The sequence below is a fragment of the Cupressus sempervirens genome, chromosome 7 (genome assembly GCF_028749045.1).
Source record: "Cupressus sempervirens isolate cs-2001-9-10 chromosome 7, ASM2874904v1, whole genome shotgun sequence".
Lineage (NCBI taxonomy): Eukaryota > Viridiplantae > Streptophyta > Pinopsida > Cupressales > Cupressaceae > Cupressus > Cupressus sempervirens.
The window spans coordinates 637,180,862-637,206,157 of NC_143124.1; the positions used below are offsets into that span (position 1 = coordinate 637,180,862).

General features: G+C 35.9%; 1 protein-coding gene across 9 annotated transcripts in view; it reads right to left on the reverse strand.

Moving 5' to 3' along the window:
- The window catches only part of LOC149548297 (uncharacterized), a 149,283-nt gene that overhangs the window by 62,597 nt on the left and 61,390 nt on the right, over positions 1-25,296 (reverse strand). For 5 of the 9 annotated variants that reach the window (XM_089792391.1, XM_089792384.1, XM_089792387.1 and 2 more), the window contains 2 exons: positions 9,842-9,990; positions 340-540 (listed from right to left, as the gene is read on the reverse strand). In XM_089792391.1, the coding sequence (XP_089648517.1) occupies positions 340-540; positions 9,842-9,856 (216 nt within the window). In that variant the 5' untranslated portion in view covers positions 9,857-9,990. Of the gene's footprint in view, positions 1-339; positions 541-9,841; positions 9,991-25,296 lie in introns of those variants that run through there. The other 4 variants (XM_089792389.1, XM_089792390.1, XM_089792392.1 and 1 more) reach the window with 3 other exon arrangements.

The following is a 25,296-nucleotide window of genomic DNA, read 5'->3' on the forward strand; positions in this document are numbered from 1 at the left end:
ATTATAAACATTGCACATTAAACAGAAGATTACGATACAGTTTTCCCTCTCTAAGCAGTGTGTCAGTGTGTAGAAATTAAGACAAAATATCATGTCTTCAGTCCAAACATCAAATATTCTTCCAGAAGGTTATCATAGAAATATATGAACATAACACTAATGTTTTAAGCTAGTGTTATTAATATCTATTCTTTGAGATGCTCAATTGATAATTAGTAAATGAATTAAACTATTAAAAATATGAACTTTGACAGTTGCTAGCACATCTGCAATAAGCACTCTACCCTTAACGAAAAAACCTTGAAGGCTAATCATAATGGAGAATTAGTAAAAACGTACAAGTTGAATATCTTCACAAGAAACATTTTGAGAATTGGCTGTTGAAGTTACTCCTGTACTTGACTTAATAACCTCAGCTTCACACAGTGTCTTATGTGGCTGGTCTTCTTGTTGCCATTCTGATTGTGATGACTGTTGAGCTTCTTGTTTGCATAGATGGGGATCTTTCTGTTGCTCCTGGTCTTGTTGAGACACGGGCTTCTATTGCAATTAATAAATTAGGTTCCATCATACAAATCTATACACTTGCATAAATCTCCTTCTAGCAAAAAAAAACAGTTAGCATAGACAAGAAAAGAACAATTTCTGCTGTATGTTACTTCAGCTTTCTTGCTTTCATAAAAGTCTCCATGTTACATTTATATTCAGATTCCTCATAGGACGCTCAATTGGAAAGCATAACTAAAGAGAAAAATCACAGAGATTAATTCAATAGTTTTCATTCAAACCACAAACATCTGGAACAAGCAATAGTAGCTAGAGGGGGGATTAAGTAAAATAAAGAAAAAAGAATTTCCATACACTCAGATCACTTTTGACACACGTAAGCAACTGGAACAACTAATGATGGAAAACCATGAATGCACTTAAATAATGAAACTGTCCAACCAGTGCCTAGTTAAGTCCTTTAAAGTCATCAGTGTCATGCTTGAAATGCCAAACAAGATGGGATCAAACAAATTTTAATGGTAAAGACCAAGAACTTCACCACTGGAAGTGCACCCAGGTGCGAAACATCATTCCAAGCAATAAAACTTGCATCGGATTGATTTAATGAACTGGGAAGTTTGAAACAATGATTTTGGAAGCAAAAATGAAAAACAGAACATAAATCTCATTCTATATATACACAAAAAGCAAAAAAGTGAAATAACAAGAAGAATGGCAAGAGGAGATCATAAACGAAATAAGAAACAAGACAATGGCTCCACATCAATCAAATAAATGTTCATGAACATCTAGCTCCAATTCTCTAGATAAAGATGTCCCCCAAAAACAAAAAAGAGGGAGAACTAAATGAAGGGGCGTGTGTGCAGTTGTATAAAATAAGAAATTAAAGATTCAGGATCCACTATCAAGATATTAGATAAATATGAAGATGGAGTCCGCAGAATCTAACTAGCTACAAAAATTGCCATGCTTACTATTTATAGATGTTTCCTGCAAAGTATTTTCATTATAGAGTTGGACTCCATAGTAAATTCTAAAGGTATTGCCAATTGGATTGAGGGTTTATGACATTACAATTTAACCATTTAGTCTTTTGTGAATAGACAACCTTTTTTTATGTACCAAAAGTAGTCATCAATCACTGAGCTCAAAACAAGTATGATTGATTGAGAATAATAAATTTGAAAAATAAACTAATTAAATAAAATTAAAAACCAAAGAGACACCTGTGGTATTAAATTATGTTGTTGGGTGTATAATGTTTTGCTCCACAAAACATGGAGATTGAAATGGATGAATTAGAACGATAAGAACTCCATGCAAAAAGATATCATAAACAAATACATAAAGGTGTATATTGTTTTGCTCCACAAAACAAATAGAAAAGGAACAATTAAAACAAAAAGTAACCCCATACATAGAGATATCATATTGGATTGCCCGAAAGTATGGAATATTTCAATGTGTGTGTAAAACATTTGATATGCACGTTAAAATTCACAATGTAAACGCCCTTTAGGGCTATAAGATACAAAAAGAAAATAAGCTAAATTTGCATAGAGATAATGCAGCCACCTTTGCCAAGAAATCCTAATAAGAGGCAATGACCATGGTTGTATGATATTCAAGATGAATATCACACAAAGGTTTGACAACATTAGAAGCCTTCATTTGTATAAACCATGACAAAGAAGTGTGGTAGATGTAATGTCCCCATTTTCATGAGCATTCGAGGTATTAGCCTATTATTGTGACCCACATAAGCTAGTATGGTGAATTACAGGGTCTAGTTTAGAAGTTTGGGAGCTCTTCATGTGGCCATTGTAAGTGTTTACCTCAACAGTTCCTTCATTTGTTCTGAGGCATTAATATTCAGAGTTTTCTAGTTCCATTTTGAGGTACTTACTAATTATAGTAAGTTGGTGATTGTTAGAGAGGAGCACTTACTATTTTAAGTGAGGCGTCCATATTGACAATGGGAGTAGTGGATTAGCCAATATTGAAGTCACAATTATTAAATAATGGTTATTAATGGAGTTATGATATTTTTTATTATTAAATTGTTCCTTTAATGATAATCTAGGATACTAATTCACAGGTGAAATGGTTGGGGGCGGAGGCAGACGGGCACGCAAGGTGAGGCGAAACTCTGTGGATGCCGCTCGAATGACACCTACAAGCATCTGGAAGCGTCTGGAAACCTATAACAAGCTTCCATCTGGATGCCTGTGGGTGGCATCCGGGTGGCCCCCACAAGGCATCCGAACGGTTCCGAACGCCTTTGTGGAAATCTAGAAAAGAAAACCCAAAAATGCTTTTTTCACTTAAAGTCCAATTAAAACATGTGTCCTTTAGGCTTATAGTAACTCTTTTTTTATGCCAAACCTTAAAATGACTCTAATAGAAGCCATTCAACCATCATTTTGTTTGCAGTTGGGTTTGCTCTTCTCATTTCGCTTCCATTTTCGCATTTTGAAGGCAACTTGATTATTTTCAAAGAGGAACTATCGTAGGGCAAGAGTTGGCTTCCACAAGTTCATTAAAATTTAAAACACTAAAAGGTAAACATTTTATCCCATTCTTGAGTGTTTCAATGAAACTTGTAGAGATTTTGATGAATTTTTTCAAGATTGTGAAAAAAATTCAAAGTTTTTTTCAAAAAAAAAAAATTAAAAAAAATTGAGAAACAAGTTTAGGTATCTATTTGAAATTTGAATGGTTCTATATCATTGAATTTTACTTGTATGCTTGATATTCATAAATTTTTTATTGATTTAAATTTATTTGATTTCTTATTATAGAAAGAAACTGCATTGTGTTGTGGAAGAATGGCTGCCACCGGTAGTCAAAGTTCAATGGCAAGGCAAGAAGGGCATAATTTCAAATTGATTTAGAGTCTCCTCTATGGAGACATACAACAAGAATATCACAGGTTGCAGGTGGTGGCTCCTATATTTGGCGTTGTAATTATTGTCAAAGTGACAAAGGAAAGCCTTTCAGTAGCTCTTAATCTTGGGTAAAACTTAATTTCATGGGCCCTGTTGGTAAAGGTTTTGGAATGTGCAAAGGTGCAGATGGAAAGGGGTTGTCTGATACACAGATAGCTTCGTTTGTAAAAGAACAAGAGGCTGCTGATCATTTAGTTAAAAGATCAAAAAAAAAGTTATTATCAACCTCCTTCCTCAAAAAGAACAAAATGCAACCACCCGCTGAAATGGAACCAATTGTATCTCCCAAAAATACATTCATGCAAGTAACTATACTAAGAGAAGAGGATGAAGTAGAAAATTTAGCAGCAGGCCAAAAAAGAGGCCCATTGCACTCTACATTTAAAATGGAGGCAAGAGACCGTGTTGATCAAGCCATTGCATGTTGCCTCTATGCTAATGGCCTTCCTTTCAACCTGGTAAGATCCTCATATTGGAAGGAAATGGTAAGAGCCATCAAAGAAGCACCAAATGATTACACAAGTCCTGGGTAACAAAAGGTGCATACCACACTCTTGCAAAAGGAGAGAGTTTCTATAGAGAAAACACTTCAACCCATTAGAAATTCTTAGAAAACTTCAAGTGTGACAATTGTGTCTGATGGTTGGAAAGATACAAGAAACGTGCCATTAACTAATGTGATTGCAGCGTCCCCCAAAGGGGCAATGTTTCTAAAGGCGATTGATGTTAAGGGGAGGTGAAAGATTCACAATTCATCTCTAATATTCTCATTGAGGCCATAGATATGGTGGGTAGTGAGAATGTGGTCCAAGTTGTTACAGACAATGCCAAAAATTGCAAGGGAGTTGGTGCTTTGGTTGAGGGTCGGTACGACCATATGCTTTGGACACCATGCACTATACACTCCCTCAACTTGATTATGCAACAACTTGGCACTCAAATAGATTGAGCAAAGCAAATATACGAAGAGGGAGAAGACATACAAATGTTTGTGACTGATCACAACATGTCACAATCCATTTTTAGAACATACTCACAATTGGAGTTGCTAAGGGTAAATTCATTTTTTCCAATTATCAAATTTCATAGATTTGTAATTTAGTTAATATTTATAATTTTACTGTCAATTGACATATTGTTAACTTGCTTAGGTTGTTGAGACCCGTTTTGCATCTCATACTACTGTTATGAGACGACTTCTCAAGGTGAAAGATGCTTTGAGCCAAATGGTCATTTGTCCTCAATGGGGTGTGTGGAAGGCTTCAAATACAGAATGAGCCCTAAACATTAGGGGTATGATCTTGGATGAATGTTGGTGGGTTTGTGTGCAATATGAATTGGATTTCACCAATCCCATCATGACTATGCTTCCCTTTGCCGATACAGATACACCTTGCTTGGGAGATGTGTATGATGGGATGGACACCATGGTTGAGAAGGTAAAACATTCTATAAAAGCACATGAGAGTGACCCTAGAAAATGTCAAGCCTTATGTAGTAAAGTGGAAGCAATAATTATTCATTGTTGGGAGAAGAGGACTACCCCATTGCACCTCCTTGCACATGCTTTATCTCTGAGGTATTATAGCGAGGCGGTACTTTCTATGCCAAATAGAATTGCATCATATGCTAATGAAGCGGTTGCTAATGGGTGCTCCAAAGATTTTGCAAGAATCTTCCAAGATGATGAGATGCATGAAAAAGTGAGTCTAGAGTTTGGCTTATTTGCTTTTGAAACAAGGCTTACTCCATTTGCAATTAAGGACCAAAATAAAATGGGAGCAATCACATGGTCGTACATGTATGGTCACCAATAGAAGCATCTACAACCTCTTGAAATCAAAATCCTCTCACAAGTAAGTTTTGATTTTTGTTTTTAGATTACAACTTGTATTCTACAATCTAGTGTTTAACATTTGTCATATTGTCATTTACTTTTCGTTTGTATGTTTAATTTTTTAAAAAAAATTGTGAACACAATGCAGGTTGCAAGTTCTTTTGTTGTTGAAAGGAATTGGAGTACATACTCCTATATCCATTCAGTGAAGCACAACCAGTTGGGGTCAAAGAAAGCTGAGGACTTGACCTACATTCATACCAACTTGCGTCTTTTGTCACATAAGGATGATGAATACATGGATGGAACAGCCAAACTTTGGGATGTACTCCCTAAGTGTGCAAACTTAGATGAAACACTTCACGATCTTACTACGATGATGGATGATGGTGATGATAGGTCCATGACACATGGTGCATCTACTGCAAGTGGAACTATTCTTGGTTCAAATGATATGGACCTTGCAGCAGTTGGAGATGAGGAGGATCCAGATTTGTTTGAGAGTCCTTATGATTCTAATTAGTGAACATAGAATCATGAACTATGTTTTTCATTTTGTAGTTTGGAAATGTTGTCTAGAACATGAATATTTGTGCCTATGAAGTTTTAATATGAAGATTGAACTATTTAATTGACATATGAAATATCTTGAATCTTAATCAATGGTGAAGTATCATATGACACTATCAAATGATGTATGTTTGTATATTTCCAAGTTTCTAACTCTTAAGTTCTTGTATTTATAAGTTTCTTAAACTCTTTGTTAATATTATATATATAGACGTTTCCAAATGCATCTGTGCCACAAAAAAATCCCACATCCCATATCCGCTTCCAATTCCGCACCCGAATTGGTAACTTAGATAATAATTGATTATTTTAAGGGAATATTAAATTGACTTCGTGTGACTTCATAATTAAAGGGAGATTTAATATTATAGAGTCAAATTATAAAGTGAGCATTTAATGACTTTATTTGACTTTATTATAAAAGGACATTTAATGTGTTGTCCTACATTTTGTCAACACAAAATGAAGGTAACAATACGAAACTTTTTAAAACTTAGTTTTGCGTTTCCTTGCGTTAGTTCATTATTTAATTGGCTAACATTGATCAATCAATTGACTCCAGTTGGTATAATGAATTTATTTACTGAAGGCCTTCATCAAGTCTTTTTTGTTTTTCATTTTATTAAACCTATGCTTGATTTTTGAAGCCTTCAAACATCCTTTTTCGTGTTTTTGTGTGTGCATTTATTTGCTTTTGGTCTTTTCGTTTTGTTGAATCCCTTGCTTTCGGTTTTCCCTTCGATTTGGTATATCTTAGGGCTTAATCGGACTTGGCTATCAAGAAATGTGATTATTTAAGCCAAAAGGTGGACTCTGCAGATGAAATTGCATAATTAAAATATCATGTTATATTTTAATATTGACATTCACTTTTTGAAAAATATAACATAAATTCACTTTATGTTATGTTTTTTAATTACTTTATCACTCAAGTGACTATAGAGCACTTTATGTTATATTTAATGTTGAGTTGCTTTTTAATTTTCACTTAAGTGGCTTTATTAACTATATAGTTTAATTTATTTTTGAAAGTTACTTTATGCTTTATTTAAAACATCTAAGTTAAATATTGCTTTTTGAAATAATATTTGTACATGATATATTTATAGTGTAAATATTATTTTTGATCCAAAGACTTCAAAACTGAGTTCAAAGTTTTTGTACCCCTCTACCAAAACCAAGATTTTTCAATATATTCAAAACGAAACTTGCTATTCCAATGAAACTTTATTAGTAGACTGATATGACCAAAGTGAAACTCCAAGGAAGAAATTAGAACATTCAAAGCTCAAACAAACAACTTACGAAAAATAGTAATTTTTCAAAAAATAGTGACTCTACACAAAGATAACCCTTATTGAAAAACTAGATAATATTTTTTGAGTGGTGCAAGATTGCCCGTACACCCTGGATGCTTTTGCATCAGAGGAATACCTCTCCTAAAGAACTTTCTTGATCATTATGTAAGTTGTTGCATTGTCAAAGACAACGTGCCCACATCCAAGACAATCTCCTCCAACAACAAGATCAAAGTTGATGCCACCAAAATTTGATAAGTGTTGTTCTTTCCATCCGCCTACCCATATGAAAGAATGGTGCATCTGGACTCTGAACTTTCATCATTGCTTCTTTTGATCGTCCAAAGTTGCCTTTACATTTGCAACAACATATCAAAGCAACCTCCCGCTTAACTCTTTTAGAACTAGCACTTTACACCCTTTCTTTGCAACTTCCATTTATGTCATCCAATACTCCTAGTACAAATTGTTCACCGTGGTGAAAGGAAGGTTGTTCTAATACTAGACATTACACATGCCTTCTATGTTTTCTAATGCATCTCTTTGGTTTGATCTATACTTTGCAAAAAAGGTTGTACTCCCAGTACATTTCTAGGTACAACATATTTGTGTTCTCAATACAAGTACATCAACATGTTGAAAGGAAGGTTATTCTATAACCAAAAGCTGCATGTGCCATACCCATTCTCCAGTCTTCTATTTGTTCCACCATGTACTTTGCAACAAAGTGTGTGCTCCAATCAGGTGTCTAGGTACAAAACAATTATGGCTAGCCTTTCAAAAAATTGGATGGCATGGATGTGTCTCATATACATGGACCACAACTGGATCCCACAAAATTTGCCATAACTACTTCAATTTCCACTATCAAATTAAGATAGATAAAAACTACTACAGTTACTCGTTTCCTCATTCTCTCTAGTTTCTTATCATCTAACAATGCAAGGGCTACTTGCATCTATGGATTTTTCACACAATTTGGCACCAAGGAAAGGAATACATGAGATATGGTACATGAGATGATAGATTGCATTAAGCTTTGCTAGAAAAAGAGACAAATCACTCTATCGTGGACAAGTCCAAATGTGGCACATTTCTCAGCAACATCATGACTTCCACTAGGACGAATTCCAACCAAATGGATTTTACCTAGTGATTCTAAGCCTAATAAGAGATGGACTCCATTGTATGATAACCTACAATATTTTCAAAGACCAAAAAAATGGCATTTGAAAAATAAAATACACCAATGCATATAAATTTTGTCTTAATCATATATTAGCATTTCAAATGTAACAGTGTAACTGCATAGCAATAGCATTAATTAATTTAACAAACAACAAAAAAATCCTCAAGTATAAACATTATGGTTAGGGGGGAATGGCAATTTCACACTCAAAAACTACATTAATCAGCAATAAAATTTACATAATTGAGTTTATGCATTCAAAATCATACTCTTTACATGTTAGAAAGAATTTAACATACTAAAAAGCATTTTCATGCTTGGAAGAAAAGAAAAAGTGATAATAATAAATTGGAAACTCGAAATTCATAAAATTTGCTCTTCAAATTGCTATAAATTAACTCCAATTTGCTTAAGAATTTTCAAATAAACTATCTCGAATTTGCTTAAGAATGTTTAAATTCTAGTTTGGACTTCCAGTTGTGGGAGTGTAGGGCTTAAAAAAGAAACAAAAGTGTATTTTCAGTGACGAGATGTAGTTTTACCACATTTAAGCTGCATCAATTTTTTTGCTGCAGATTCTGTGAGTTCAGGCTCAGAATCACCAAGTACTCAAATTAATCATAAACTAAAAATTTCTGAATACTTGGTCTTGTTGATCAGCAAGTTTAAACAGCAAAACTCATTTCAAAAGAAAAAAACTTCCAAGTACCAGATGAATAAGAAATGTGTTCACAAGAGCTCAAATAATTTCTCACGAATCATAATGAAGTGTAGGCTTATCACTACCGTAACACTATCATTACGTATTAGGATATAATGTCTATTTATAATGGCTACAGTTGCAGAAAAGAAACTTGCATCTGAATATAAACTTCAATAAGAAATGTTTATTGTATTTTGTAGGACTCAATCAGCAGCATGCAGAAAAATTCAAACTTAATTTAGCAAAGAAGAGCTCCAAATTACTAAGCTTTTTAATACAATGGGTGGAATTGATTTCAAGAAGAGTAGGTTGACACAGCTCCTATGGCTTGTAGAGAACTCCAAGAATAAAAATCAACTGAAACTTGGTAATTGCTTAACCCAACTATATTATTGATCTTTCTGAGTTGCAATGTCAATGCCCTCTAATTTTGCCTACAATGACTCTGTTCATTATAAATATTCCAGACTTCCACCCTAGAAGAAGAACAAAGAATCATATGAAAGAGGATTTAAAACAGACCATCTTTTAAGAATATAGATCGTTGACATGCATCACAGCAATAATTATTGAGATCGATGCAACACAATGACAGATCATGCCCATCTAGAGATTTAATGCATTTGTCCAACATTGAACCAGTTGCCACTGTTTAAAAAGTTATTATCGTGTATTAGACAGCATCATTATAGAGAATCTAATTAAAATTCAAAATGAAAGTTTTACAGCAATTGTCTTGGTCGTATGAAGTTTCACTGTAAATGTGCCAAGCAAAATATTGAATACCTGTAAAGTTGTCATATTCAATATTCCAATTAATGGTCTTTATGTTGAATATTGTGAAGTAGTTTTAGTGGCAATAGATATAACGAATTTGCTATGGTACCTCTCCCAGCAATAATTTCTTTATCCAGGATCTATGTCTGGCAGTGAACCTACAACCAAACAGCTTGTAAGTTTCTGTCAAAATTGGTACACGCAATAGGAACCAGGTAAATTGACATCTGACATTCTAGAATGTAGGAAAAAATGAACTCAAAACTAAATTTATACAGAGCACCAAAGTGATTTTCTAAAAGTATAAATATGCACCTTTCCATCATAATCATAACACGTTTTCTGAGTAAACCAAAATCCAAAATTTTTAAGTAAATAAATTTGAATTATATAAATAAAGTGCATTGATCATCCCCTGGCTCAACCAATCTTGGAAAAGCTTAGTTAACAGCAGACCACAACAAGAAAGTGTGGGACAATTTTTTGTAACTATCTGAAAAAGTTGTCCAGAATGCCGTTCACTTGTCATTCTATGTTTTAAGAACAGAGAATAAAAGCACTACTGCATCACATTGGATGGAGCCCTCTAAAAAATTCAAAAAGATACATATTTGGTATTATTTGTTAACTCTAATATTAAACACAGTACTTGTTTTAAGCGCCATTTAAACTAGTATCAGCTTGTGTGGTTTCTAAGGTTTCAAATCTCTACTTATTTGTCCAGTGTTTTAGCATGGCTTAAGAAGCACACAACAGCTTGGCAACAAATATAATCACTCTAAGAGGAGATGAACCCATTACTCAGAATATTCCCAATAGGAAGAAGTCTACCTTGATATTGAGTTCCCAAATGATGGATAGACATCTATCTGTTTACCTTTATATGTTTTGAGAGAAAGTGTGGTATAGGGCATTAGAGAAAAATATAAACACAACCAATCTGGATACAAGTATACAGTAAAATAACTCTTAGAACAACAAGACCTTGGCATTTATAAGTGAGCTCGTATGATGTAAAATATTTAGGATCACAAAGGATGACCAAGTGAGCACCATCAAAATGTGTCTGGTCATCAAGACTTGACCATCCATGCAGTGGTGTACGATGGACATCAGCCTAATGTAATGACCCTTCCAATTTTATTTTTTAGTCTTTCCTCCTTCCACTAAGTGGGTATTTTGTCAAATATTTGCACGCATGTAAAATAAAATGTTTTCTGATTTTTCTGATTGCAAATTACGTAGCTTGGGTTGCTAAAATCCCATACAACATTCACCACAATATATTGCCATTCATAGCAAATAACAACTAGTTGCACTATTGGGAAACAATGATAACATCAGTATTTGCATTCAATAAATTGCAGGTATATGGGCAGATTACTCACACATACAAGTTCATAAAAACTCTGACCTCAACACGACAAAACTCTACCATTGGATGAGCTGAAAAGAATGATTTGAATCAAAATTATGTCTCTTGGAATGTACAGCAACTTATGCCATGGCTGTGCTGAAGCTTGAAATCTTAAATTCACACACCAAGATCAAATGAGCAGTTATACCTACATGCCACCCTCTAATAGCCTCACACCTTCCACATAATTCAATCGCCCAGCTGATAATATAAGTTGACCAGCGTGTCCAGTTCCAGCCACGTCCAGACTTCAGGTGAGGTCGACCATTAAAATGTCATTCCCAACTTCAATCTGCACTCATAATGATGCCTCACCTCTAGTAAATCCTTAATGCCAACCCAAGAAGCATATGGTGAGCAGTAGTACCTCACAAATCTGTTATTTTTCTAGGATTGTTTCTGCAAATGTAGTAACATTGCCAATGTGATTGATGATGTCGAAATGCAGATTTGAAGACTCCTAAATATGAGAGGAGGAGACATGTCTCTATAGTTAATCATCATTATAACCATATGTATAACTCATCTTTAAGCATATGTGTAATATTAATCTATATATATATATATAAGACATTAAACAATATTCCTATAAATCATGGATACAAATACTCAATGTGATGAGTATATCACTTCGACTGATGCTATACATCAACACTCACTCTTAGCAAGGGAGAAGTGAAAAACACTTTATCTATACACAACACGTTATCTAACTTTAACACTCTGAAATAGTGACTTGTCAAATAATTATAATCAACATGTTATGAACACTATCATAGTATATATTATGATCTCTATTGTCCAAAACAATAACTAGAGTAATCATAATGCATTCATTATCAATGACTTACAATGTATATGAAACAAAACTATCGTAATAACAGGCCTATCATTTGCAAGATTGTTACTTTACAAAGATTACCTTTTGTCTATTCATTATCATGGTGTCTAGCAAAGTCCAGCCCAAAGAACCATAATAACAGGTAACCATTTATAAGATCGCCATCTTATAATGGTTACCCTCTGTTTATATATGTCAATGAAAGATCATCACCTTTCATTACATATGATATGTGAAATAGTAACCACCATGAACCAAGTCAGAAGGTGGTGTAAAGGCTATTACCTCAATTCTCTCTCATAGAGAAGAATGCATTACAAGGAATTTCCCTTAGAACTTCTCCTCATAGAGAAGATATCATCCACAAGGAATTGCACCTCAAAATTCTCCCTCTGAACAATGATCCTAGGAAGTTTAGTTACTCCCTTAGAGACTCTCTTCACCCAAGGATTCTTGTCAGACTCGCTCTGAATCTGATATCGATTTTTTGATCTTCTGGTGATAGGTCATCACTTCCTCATGATATACACAGGGGGTAGGCCCATTAAAATCACATAGTCAAAACATATTCATTAATCATTGTCCTCTTGTCTACTAGAATTTATTGATCACGGAGAATCATCACAACATGATTTACTCCCTCTTAATCAATATGATTGAGATTACCAAAGGTTGACTAAATCATATCCTCTATCTTCTCCCTCTCTTTCAAGGTTTCCTCTAATGAAATGGTAAACTCCCTCTAAATCTCAATCTCCCTCTTTTTCTGCAAGAACATTCTCGAAGACAAACATCAAGACACATAACTCTTATAGGAATATCAATAAGAATGTTAACATTAATTAGCATCAATGATTGTAATATAATATTTTCAATAATGGATGTAAGATTACAAAACACTTAACCCTTTATCTTTCATACTCCCATAATAACTCTCACAAACATTATATCAAATTATTCAATATCATTCTGAATTAAAATATCATCATTTCCTTACACTATCAAATATTTACCATAATATATTAATAATGCAAGGAATTAAAAATATATATTTCATAAGAATATCAAAAGAAACATAATTAATACACATTCATACTTACCTCATGGATTCCGGCACCTAATGTTAATAACAAATCCCCCTTGTGTTGCGGACTTAGTCAATCACTATTATTTTCTAACATCGTAAACCAGTCACTTGTTTGGTCAAATTTGTTTACAGTTGGAAGTGGGTGCTCACTCATGCTAATGCGAACAGAATCCCCTTTTTGAGAGGAGTTGTTGTCTCTTACCATCAAATGATACCCATGCATTATTTCGAGCATTATCCAGAATCTTGCCCGATGATAATGTGGGCCTAATCATTGTCTTGTCTGCTTGTGGAGTGCCTTTGGCTTATGTGGCTAACATTCTTCATTACCTCCCTTGTATCTTGGTATTGATGACCAGTCTACTATCTATCCACTCCTTCCTTAATGCGGTGAAGGACCTGTTTCTATGCATGTAGAGTATGACGTGCCAGTCTTTCATACTATCTGATTATGTCTCGTGTTATGAAGTGGGTTCTTAACCATTGACTGCCCTCCCTTTATGATTGTATCGCTCTCCCATGTCTTGCTTGTGTAATGACATGGCCTCCTCTCGGGTTTGCCTCGTATTATAACGGGAAATGTGTCTTCCAACCTTTTTTTTTGTACCTGATCCTCCTCATTGCCTTGAACAAGAGAAACCATTCGTTTGATAATTGTTTCCTCCTAAAAAACACAGTCGACACATTCCTTATCAAGCCTCGCAGGTAAATCTAGTATAGATTTCAGAACAAGAGAGGATAACAAATCTATGTATCAAAATTGAGCTTTTTCCATTGCAAAAATAAATAAATCCAAAGGCTCGACAATGCTCTCTTATGCAAATGCCTATGAATCAATGTATATATTTGCAGGCGGCTCTGATACCATGTTATTTTTTTAGGATTGTTTCTGCAAATGTAGTAACATTGCCAATGTGATTGATGATTTCCAAATGCAGATTTCAAGACTCCTAAATATGAGAGGAGACATGTCTCTATAATTAATCATCATTAGTTAATAAATAACCATATGTATAACTCATCTTTAAGCATATATATATTTCTTATCAATAATATAAGATATAAAACAATGTTCATATAAATCATGAATACAAATACTCAATGTAATAAGTATATCACTTCGACTGATGTTATACATCAACAAAATCACCACCAATGAAGCAAGAAACCCACGCCTTACTTGCCAATGTCATGCCCAGCAACACACAGAAATATGGTTGCTAGAATAACGCACTCAATCACTTAGCTTTACTAAAAATATCTTATAAGATTGCACAATTTATAACCCCCCAATCATTCTATCCACACGTGAAACCTGAATAATTCCTTCTACAGCTAGCTAAGGTAGATCTTTCACAATCGAAACCAATTTCATATGTAATCAAATCCTTGTATGGAGTGGTATCTAGAGGAGCACTAGAATGCATGGCCACATAATGTATTTTATAAATTTAGACTTATAAAATATACTATGGGGTCATCCATTCTAGTGGCCCCATAGCCATTTGCCCTATATGGAACCTCTTGGGTCTCAGTCCGATCCAAACAGGGTTCAGGTCTAGATGCAGTTCCCTATGGATTCGAACAAGGTCAAACCTACAAGCTGTGTATTTTGCCACACTGAATCCCAATGAATTCGAGGATTATCTTGGGATCCACAGCAGAACATAGCTCATTTTTGAGCTTTTTTAAATTGCTTTGCTTGAAAAAGTCAAATTAATCCACCAACCCTACTTTTGACCAATATAAACATTGAAAGGGTAATATCTATTTCCTTTATGCAATTGTGAATGCAAAAAAACGATTGTATTCATTGCTGAACTTTCTTTTTTGCTTGCCATTGCTCAAAAGAACTGAAGATAGATTGTTGCATGCTCTAAGCTAGTTCTCATGTTGGTCCTATAGGGTTGCAAGTAATGATTGGTTCTCAAAGACATTGAACAAAAAGATTTCAAAAAAAGACGTATGCTTATGTTTTTTCCTTGGGTTTTTTCCTTGCATTATTTACACAAATTGAAAATGAACTCTCTAATTTTGTTTTGTTTTTTCATTTTGGTTTGTGGTTATGTGCCTATCTATGATCTTCATAGAAAGGCAAGTACTTCTAGCAGTGGGAACTATTGTCAGGCTTTCACACCATCGCCCCATTCCAAATGGGGACCCTCTCTTTTCGCTTTAGCAATAGTAGTAGTGTTCTTAGGTACTCTTAGGTGGTAACAGATTTCAAGTCTCCAAGTCAAGGAAATGATTTTGGGCAGTTTTGGCCTGTTGAGAAGTCAAGTTTGTCTGGGATGTAAGCAAACGTTGGGCTAAGCTAGTCGAGGCAATAGAGTTGAAACCAAGTGATTTGCGAGGGAATGAGTTAGAATCATTAGAAAATCCTTGTTCCAGCTTCAATTTGACCTTAGAAAGCCAAGATAGGTTGTGGGAGTTAACATTTGTTGTTGGGCATTGCACAGTCCGAATGACATTCTATTGTAGGCATATACTTTGTCTTCTACTATGAAGGTTGTTTTAAGCCTATCTTCTTCCGCGATGGATATCTAGTTGTATCCAGAGAATCCATCCATAAATGAATAGATTTCATGCCCCGCGACTTCTTCCAAAATACTATCGGTGAATGGTATTGGGAACGGATCCTTGATCGTTACTACATTCAAGCATTGGAAGTCCACACATATCCTTATCTAAGTGGTGTCCTTCAGAGATATCACAATCGGTAATACCCACTCACTCGTCTGCACCCTAAAAATAATGCCTGCTTCAAGCATTCGGTTGATTTCATCCGTGACTTGTGCAGCATAGTTTTTGTTCATCCGATACGATCGCCTTCGTACGGGTACTGCTCCTATCAGTGGTATACAATGGACGCATAGTTCCAATGGTACCCCTTTCAGGTCCTTACACGTCCACGCAAAAACAACCTTATATTCCATGAATATTTTTAATGATATTGCTTTCAAAGCTGGGTTCCAATCATCTCCCACAAATATATTTTTCGGGTTAGCCTCATCCCCTAAGTTTATCGTTTTAACTATAGGTTCTTCATATTTAATAGGTTTGTCTTCACTAAACATATGTGCAAGTGCTTCATCTATCTGTGCTTCTCCTTCCTTCACTTCTCTATACTCCTTCGGAAATTCATTCTCCTCTCCTTTATTTCCATCCTAGACCCTTAACATGTTACAGCTCAGAAAGAGCTCATAGTCCTCCATCTACCAATGGAGTAGGTTGTTCACCGAGTCCAAGTCGTCATCGTTAGACCCTCCTTCCAATCTCAGTATTACTTCTTCATTAGGCTTCATTTGTTTATGCCCTTCATCGTCTCCTCCGCCTTCGCCTTCGGAATCAAATGATGTTGCCTCCTCTCCTACTATCTGTGTATGTAGGTCAATTACAAATCTTTGGCCTCTACCTTCCATGGACAGAGTATTCCATTTCCAATCATGTTTCATTTTCGCCTGTACTAGCCAGCCCCATTTGAGGATGGCGTCGTCCCCTTTTCTTTTTAATGGTATTACCACGAAATCCAATAAGAATGGTTGTGTTCCAATGGTTATAGATTGCACCATCAAAGTCCCTAAAGGCTTGATCCCATGCTAATCAGCAGTGAGTAGTTGAAATGTAGGTGGCCACAATGTAGGTTGCCCCAACTTCTTCCATATATCTTCTGGTAGTACATTCACTCCTGATCCTCCATCTACAATTGTGTCCATGAGGATGGTCCTGAGGATACCCATTTCTACTACTACAGGATGTCTTCCTATAGTGAGTGCAAATAGCATTGGGTCTGCCACAGTCATTCCACTGTCATCTTTTCCTGTTTCTTCCGTCGCTTTCAGGAGTGGTGTCATGTTGAATATTGGAGTCCGTAGCTGAGGCATTGTAAGGTCATTCAATTTCATAGGAACCTCCGTTTGCATTACCTGCTGTATAATATTTTGATTTTCCAAGTTCCCCCTTGAAGTGTCGGCATTGTCCTTTGTTTGTGATTTTTCAATTTCCATTTCTTTTTCTAATTCTACTCGCACTTGCTGTAACCTCCTCTTCTCCTCTTCTGAATCTGGATACGTTGTCTTCTTTGCTTGCTCGCAAGTGATGGCTAATGTCTCCTCATCATCACATGTTTCTATACTTAATGGATTCACCCCAAGCTTCGAGCATTTTGAGTCCTCGTGGTCTCCCAGGCCACACCATCTGCACAATAGTTGTGGTGTTCCCTTCGTGGCACATGTTGGGTGGATATTTTGCAACCGATAGTTTTGGATAAAAATCCAGTCGCAAAATAGGATGACCAGCCACAGCGTGTGAGACAAAGTCTCTCCTACCTTAAAGGGAAGGCTCCCCCTTCTCACTGTTCCTTGGATCAACTCAAGGTAAGCAAGAAGTCGAGAGATTTTAATAAAATGGGTGTTACCAATATCCTTTCTTCTTATCTTTCAAGAAAAAATCCACTTACTCATGGAGCGAGTAATGGGTAGGTTGAATCTCTAACTACACTCCTATCAAGAGCTAAAAACAGTGATATCGATAAACCTTTACTAACTCAAAGACTAGCTAAAAATTATACCGGTTTGGTTCTAAGTCCGGTCGTCCTTCTATATGAAAAAAATTTACAATTAGGGCACAAAGACTCCTAAAAGTAAGAATATTACTATTCTACAAATTAAGAAGAAAATATAAGCTACAAACAAAGCTTCTAACTATACACTTTCATAATTGCTCCTGGTCAAAGCTCTGGCTTCAATTGTTTCTTAACTCTTTTCAATTCAATTCACTAGAACAATTACCAATAACACAAGACAATATGAATCAAAAACAACTTGGATGAATCATAGACAAAGCTTACAATTCACTCAAATAACAGTCTCACTTAATCAAAGTTAAGTCTCAAATGCTCCTTTGTATTCACTTTCTCTCAAAATAGTGCTAACACAAACAAAGTTTTGTTGGCACAATTTCTCTAGAGCTCTCTTGCATAAAGATAATGATGATTTTAAAATGAGGGGGCACTACTTTATATAAGCAAAGAAGTTGAGAAAAAGGTGGACGAAAAAGTGGAAGCAACTCAACCAACTTTGACCTAGTCTAACTATAGAAGAAAATAAAAGGTTACATGATACTGCACATGCAACTCGCATTACATCTTTTACATACACATGTAACTCACATTACATGTAATTACACATCTTATGTAATACATCCTCTCCAACTACGAACATGAAAAAAGTGTTGAGTTTTTTGGATCTGCTGCAAATGTAAATGTAAATGTAATGAGGAATGAAAAGTGAGATGACATGCGAATGTGGATGGTGGACGAGCTTTCACATGTAAGTGCGGGTGATGGGATGAGGTGCAAAGCACGGAAAGATTCGGAAACATGTATTTTCTCATGAAGGCGTGAATGCATATGGAGAGGTGAAAATGGAATGAAGTTTGAAGGAAAATGAACTTTATAGATGCCTTGAGGAAAAGTAAAGTCAAAGTACATGGGAAAACATGCACATGACATCTTTTTGACTTTTCAAAAAGTGACTTTTAATCAAAATCGGACCTTTGAGATGCAATTACACGTAAGGCATTTCGTGTAATCATGTCGTGCGAATGGATGTGGAAAGTGAGATGAGTGAAAATGGAAGCGAAAAATGGGATTGCATGCATGTGTGGATGGCGAATGAGATGGAAAACATGTAATCGCATTTCGTTAAGTGAAAGATGAAGTGTCGTGACATGGAAATGGAATGTGAAAGATGAGATGCTTTCACATGAAGGAGAAAACCCGACAAGCAAGCACAAAACACGAAATGCAAAAGAAACAACGTACCTTCGAAAAATAACTCAAACATGCCAAGATGCAATGCACTTCAAAACTCAAATTCGAAATTGGAATTTGCAAAAGAACCAAAAACATGAAAATGAATAAAAACTTCATATTTAAAGGAAAAATGCACTTTCCATGGCAAAGATTTTCACAAATGGCAACCATCTAGTAATTTCATGCATAAAATCAGCAAGATACACATGAATTAAACTGCAAAGAGGAAGAAGTCTACTTACATGAAGATTAAGTGCCAAATATGAAGGAAAAAGATGCTCCAATGTTTGAAAAAATCTTCAAAAATGGTAAGACCTTTTTCCAACTTTGCAAATTCAAATGGGAGAGGGCAGCAAACAAGGAGAAATTGTTGGAAGATGCCAAAACGTGCCCTATAAACTCTCCATACTCCAACATTTTTGAAGATTTATGCTTGCAACACATTTTTGGTAAAAAAACGTTTTTCTTCATGTTGCAAGATCAAAACATTTTGATCATTAAACTTCAAAATGTGAACTCCAATACAATGTAATCCCCAAAAGATGCCAAAATGGTTTGGTTGGGAGGAAAAACATGCACTAAAAATGGAATTTTTTACATATTTCTCCAAAAACATGATCCATCATAAAAGTTTCAAAAACATTTTTGAGGCAAATGAATCCATTTTAGAAGCAAGGGAACTCATTGCCATGCAAAAACGTTTCAAATGGAACAAATCTCATGCAAATCCATTGAGTACAACTCAAGTTATGAGCAAAAATCAAGGAATTTGGAGTTTTTCTTCAAAAATGTGCCCTAGGATTGATCTCCAAAAACAATTTTCAGCATGCTAAATTCATTTTTGATCCAAAAAAAATCATTGCCAAGGAAAAACATCTTCAATGGAGAAGATTTCATGCAATTCCACCAAGAAAATCTCAAGTTATGAGCAAAATCAGGTTCTTGGAGGCCAAATGCATGCTTTCCTTTCAAAATCGGACTTTTTGGGATGCATAGCATATTTTAAAACATGCTTTCCTTCCAAATCGGACCTTTTTAGGTGCAACAATTTGATATACAAATTGAAATGGATCAATCAATCAACATCAAACAATTGAATATCAAATTCAAGCTTAGAGAAACATGAAACTAGCTTGAAAAAGTTTCGTGCTATTATCAACATTTTGTGGTGACAAAATGCAGGAGAACAATACAGTCTCTGGCTAAGTGTCCCCAAAGGTTGCACGCACGGCATTGTATCATCGACCGTCCACTCGAATCGTACTCAATCCGGCTTCAGCCCCCATTATTGTTATTATTATTATTATTGTTACCGCCCCATCCACGTCGGCTGTTGTTATTATACCCTTATGAGGTTGCCGCGTCATTGTTCGTATTCGTTCCTACTCCTGAGGTAGACACTTCCTGTGCTAGCAATACTTGTTGGTGTCCCTTCGTCTTTATATTGAACAGGCATTCCTTGGTGGAATGTCTCGCAATTTTGCAGATATCGCAAAATTGTTTCTTCGAGCAAGAGCCGTTTGTGTGGCCCTTCTCCTTACAATTTGTACACCATAATTCCCCTTCTCTTGCTGGGCCAAGATTCTTTTTTATGTTTTTGAATTCATTTATCATTCGTAACATGTCCTTTCGTAGTGCTCAAACCTTCTTACTTGACTCCTCGTCGTTGTCACTACTTTCGGATGAATCATCTGAGTCCAATGATTTGTTTTCCTTCTTTTCACTCATTTTTTGTTCACTCTCTAGGTCCATTGCTCGGTTATAAGCATCCACGTATGATGTTGGAGGTACAAGTTTCATCTTCTTCTTCAATGTTGGTCATAGCCCTTCAACAAACCACCTTTTCTTCAACCCATTAGCTGGATGGCTTTCCATTTTTCCCACCAGCTCTTTCAGCCTCCTTGCATATACACGGATTGTTTCGTTTTTTCCCTGCTTAGTACTGTATATTTCGGCTACTATCTCATTATCATCCCTCAGTAGTTGAAACTCTACTATGAATTCTTTCCTAACGTTTGGCCATGAAGTTAACGTCTACGGATCAACATCCTAAAACCAATCAATCGCTACTCCCTATAGGGTCACCAGCAACTATCGGACCCAATCATCCTAGTCCGTTACACCGTTCACCGTCTAGATTGTTTCGCATGTTTTACAGTGTCTAATTGGATTGGCTGTCCCATCGCCATTAAACTTCAACAATTTTTCCTTGGTCTAGCCATTGCTAATTTCTTTTGAATCTGTGGTACTTGTTGCGCACCCGCGTTGTTCTGTGTACCCACACCGTTCTAATTACCCGCGTTGTTCTGAGTACCCACTTTGTTCTAAGTACCCGCATTGCTCTGTGCAACTGCCTTACTTTAGACAACTGCATTACCCGATGTGAAGAGATACTTCTTCAAGTAAAAGTTGTTCCATTTTCTACTTGTACCCGTTCATCAAGTGTATCATGAATAAAGAGTTCACTCCACACTTGTGCTCCTTTGGCACTTCAAGCCGTGTGGGTTCCTTCCCTTCTGTTCGGATTCTCTACCCTTGACATATACAATTTTAAGAACTCCTCCCTTGTCTCTTCCACCAGCATCAATCTCTGTTGAGTTTCCTCAAGCAAGTCCTTGGCACTCCTCAGTTTGTTAGGTGAATGCACTCCCTCCGTCAATGCTCCTTCACCCACTCGGTGTCTATCGATAAGCTGATGAAACATTTGTTTGCGCTCCGCTTGTTGTGTTAAAACTAATGCTTCTCGTGTTGTTGTATATCATCCTTGTCTTTTATTTTATTCCTTTCCTTATTGAGTAAATTCGGCATTAATCTTGGTATCACCTCTTGTATACCAAGTAGCGGCAAAGAGGGTTGAGAAGGAGTCAACTACCAAGTTAGTAGTGATGAAGGAAAAACTAGCTACAGAGAAGGCAGCTCAAGAGTCGAAGAGAGCAGCCTAGGAATTCGAGAGGACAACATTTTTGGCTCACCAGAGTCAGGTAGCAACAGAGAAGGAGACGGAACTTGGAGAGATTACTGAGATGATGCAAACAGCCTTGGAGATTCAAATGGAGGCTGAAGCAAATTTAAAGGTACAGACATTGAACAAGCTTAGAACACAGATGTCTACCACACCAGGGACGCATCCCTCTTCCTAGTTGTCTAAATCTTGATGTAATTAGTGTTTGAATTATGTTTTGAGTTTTTGATTTTGTCGTCCGAAGACGACTTTACTTTTTGGGGGGGATGATGTTGTCGGTAAAATCCATATTGTAGCCGACGAGTAAAGTTGTATCCAAAAGGGCACGTGATGATTGAGTCACCCCTTCGAGAAAGTATATGTACATTGTCTGAATGGACTATTGGATCATTATTGTAATCGTTGTAATTGGAATTGCATATTGTTTATATGAATAAAGTCTTTGTTCTATGTTACATTCTAATATCTTAATGCAATAGACTTTTTTTGCCCTGTACGGTAAACAACATTGTTAAAGGCATGTTGAAAATTTGGCCAAGTCTGGAAATTTTTTAAAACTCCCAAAATCTAGACTCTTTATTATAACTCTGATGAAGTTGAAACCTATGTCAAACATCCTAACAATATTTAGATAAATATAACTTAGTAGAAAGCAAATAAATATAACTTATAGTTAAATGTTGTATAAATCCTCCCATCACCTACGCTAAAAAATGACTAAGTGTTGAATTGGGAAGTTAACTTACAAGCAAAAATCCCAGCACTAGCTCAGAATCTGACCATGTTGGGGGATTAATCCCAACACCCCCCAAAATTTTACCCCTCTTAATGACAGGTTTCAACTGAGATTTGAGGAGAGGAGTGAAAGAGATGTTCAAAATGATGTTTCTTGACGAAAATTGGCTAATAGTTGCCCCAAGGACATGGTGGAATCCACTTGTCTCTTGGGAAAAATCCCAATGGAGGCCATAATTTTGCCCCCACCAAGTAATGAAGTCTACTAAAAACAATTAAGCCTATGTTATTTCAGATTGAGTTTAGTCAAATGGGAATGAAAAGATGGTTCACTTGGCCAAAATTATTATAGGAAAATGTTTAGGTGTTGGGAAAATTCCCAAAGATATGGTGGGATCCACCAGTCTAATGGGAAAATTCGCAAAGACCAAGGGGAATCCATTGGCCCTTGGGGAGAATTCTCCAACTTCACTCAAATCTCACCCCTTCCAATAGCAAAATCCTAAGACTTGATTGATTTCCGCCACAAGATTCAGAGGAAGACATAATTTGCTTGATTTGACAAGGTGGTAATTGGTAATGTGCACATGGAATTTGTCCAATCCCCTCTTCAATTCCGCGCAGAAATAAGGCTTCAACAAGTAAGGCAATAAGGAGGTACAAGCATGAGTTTTTGATAAAGAAAACAATTCACTACAAGTAGACCAGTATAAAAGAATTAAATTTGATTATTCCAATGGTCAAGAAAGCTGCAAGTCAGCCCCAAAACAGTCCTGCCTTTTCATATTTTAAAGTGCCTATATAAGAAGACCAAATCATTTCGTTGCATCATCTCAAAGCAAACTTGGCTCTGCTAATTGGCAGCGAATTATTTACCAGTGAGCAGCAAATTTCCTCTTTTAAAGCAGATTGTCTTGTGAGGGCAACACTTTCCTTCAGTTTTGAACATTTGAGGCAGACTTCCTTCTAAAAATCAGAGATTGGAAGATGGAAAATCCACAAATATGGGCATGTGATATCGTAAACTCATTCGTTTTTTCCCAGATTTTGATGGGATTACATTGCAAAATTTACAAGAAGTTCAGTAGAATCTGAATTTACATTTAAAAAATTTGTAATTATTGCATTACCTTTCAGGTTTCCTTTTTTGGGTTAGTGAATTTTGTGAGTTTAATGCGCCTCTCTCTCTTGTTTTGCAAGGTTGATTTCATTAAAGGAGGATGTTAGAAGATAAGGTGGTGATCAAGACCATGAGGGCTCCGAGTAAGCTACAGGAGAAGTGCTTAAAGAATTCCAAATGGGAAGGAAGATGCAAGATCCAGTCATCCAAGTACATTCAAAATCGTTCCCAGCTACATGAAGGCTTCCAGAAGTTCAATCAAACCTACAAATTCAAAATTCCAGAGTCAAATTTGGAAGTTGCAAGTGAGAAGAGAGATCTAACATCTAGACTTTCACAATGCAAGTTTATTTTGAAGTTGAGGAGAAGTTCAATATCAAGACAAGTCCAATCACATGAAAATATCACCAAGTTCACAAGTGCAATCAATTTTCAGATCGAAGTAAGATCAAAGTGAATTTCAAGATGCAAGTGCCAATTCAAATCAAGGCCATTAGAAATATTTTCACAGGATGGAGAAGATCTTAAAGATGAAATAATTCAGGAATGAGAGCCATCATAATCATCCTCAAAGAGATTTATAGTTTTGGAAGAGTTAATCAAAGTTAGAAATGTTGAGAATCAAGAGATATTTTCCCTTCATCAAAAGATTAAATAAATCTACACGATAAGGATGATGAGGTAGCACCTAGTTGTTCTCTTCAATCAGAGAATTCCAATTTCAAGCACAGTCAATCAAATCTTGACAAATGTCCAATCTTCTTATTAGTTATCAAAGCTTTGTAATTTTCCTGGCGCATGATTCGGTGCCCTCGTGTAATTGGTTGATAATTTGGCAACCCTAATTAGGATTAGTAGGAGATAATCCTATCCCTTGATCTTCAATCAATCTTGACCCTTCATTGTAATAGAACATCTATAAAAGGCAAAGGCCTTCTCATTTGTATTTATTAACATTTGAATTAGATTAGATTAGGCTAGCTAAGGGAGAGATTTGATCAAATTGTTGCTATGATGATATCAAAGTAACGGACAATCCATTGTTGGTTCTTTATGGTGGATTACTTGATGTTGCTTTGAAGTGTTTCATGGTTTCCTCAACCTTGCACTTAGGGTAGATTTATTTTCATGTTAAGGTAGTTTAGTTGAATGAAAGTAATTGTGGATGTTTACTTGCTTGACTCAAACAAATCTGGGCCACTAGCCTATTGCTGATTGTAAGTGTGCTTTATGCAGTTAGCCAATAATTGAAAGCACTTGCATCCATTTGATGGGATTGAAGAGGAAATATTGATGTAAAACCATTGGTGTATTCCTAAAAGCTTGAACTAGGGGGGTGGACTTGTTGATTAAGCTGCATCTAGTAGAGTCCACAGCATCCTTGATTCCTTACATTCATGGTTAAGAGTAGAAGTAAGAAGTAAGTTTAAGTTGAGAGGAAGAGTTGAAAACCAAAACTATATTTTCATTGCACATTGTGAAGCCAA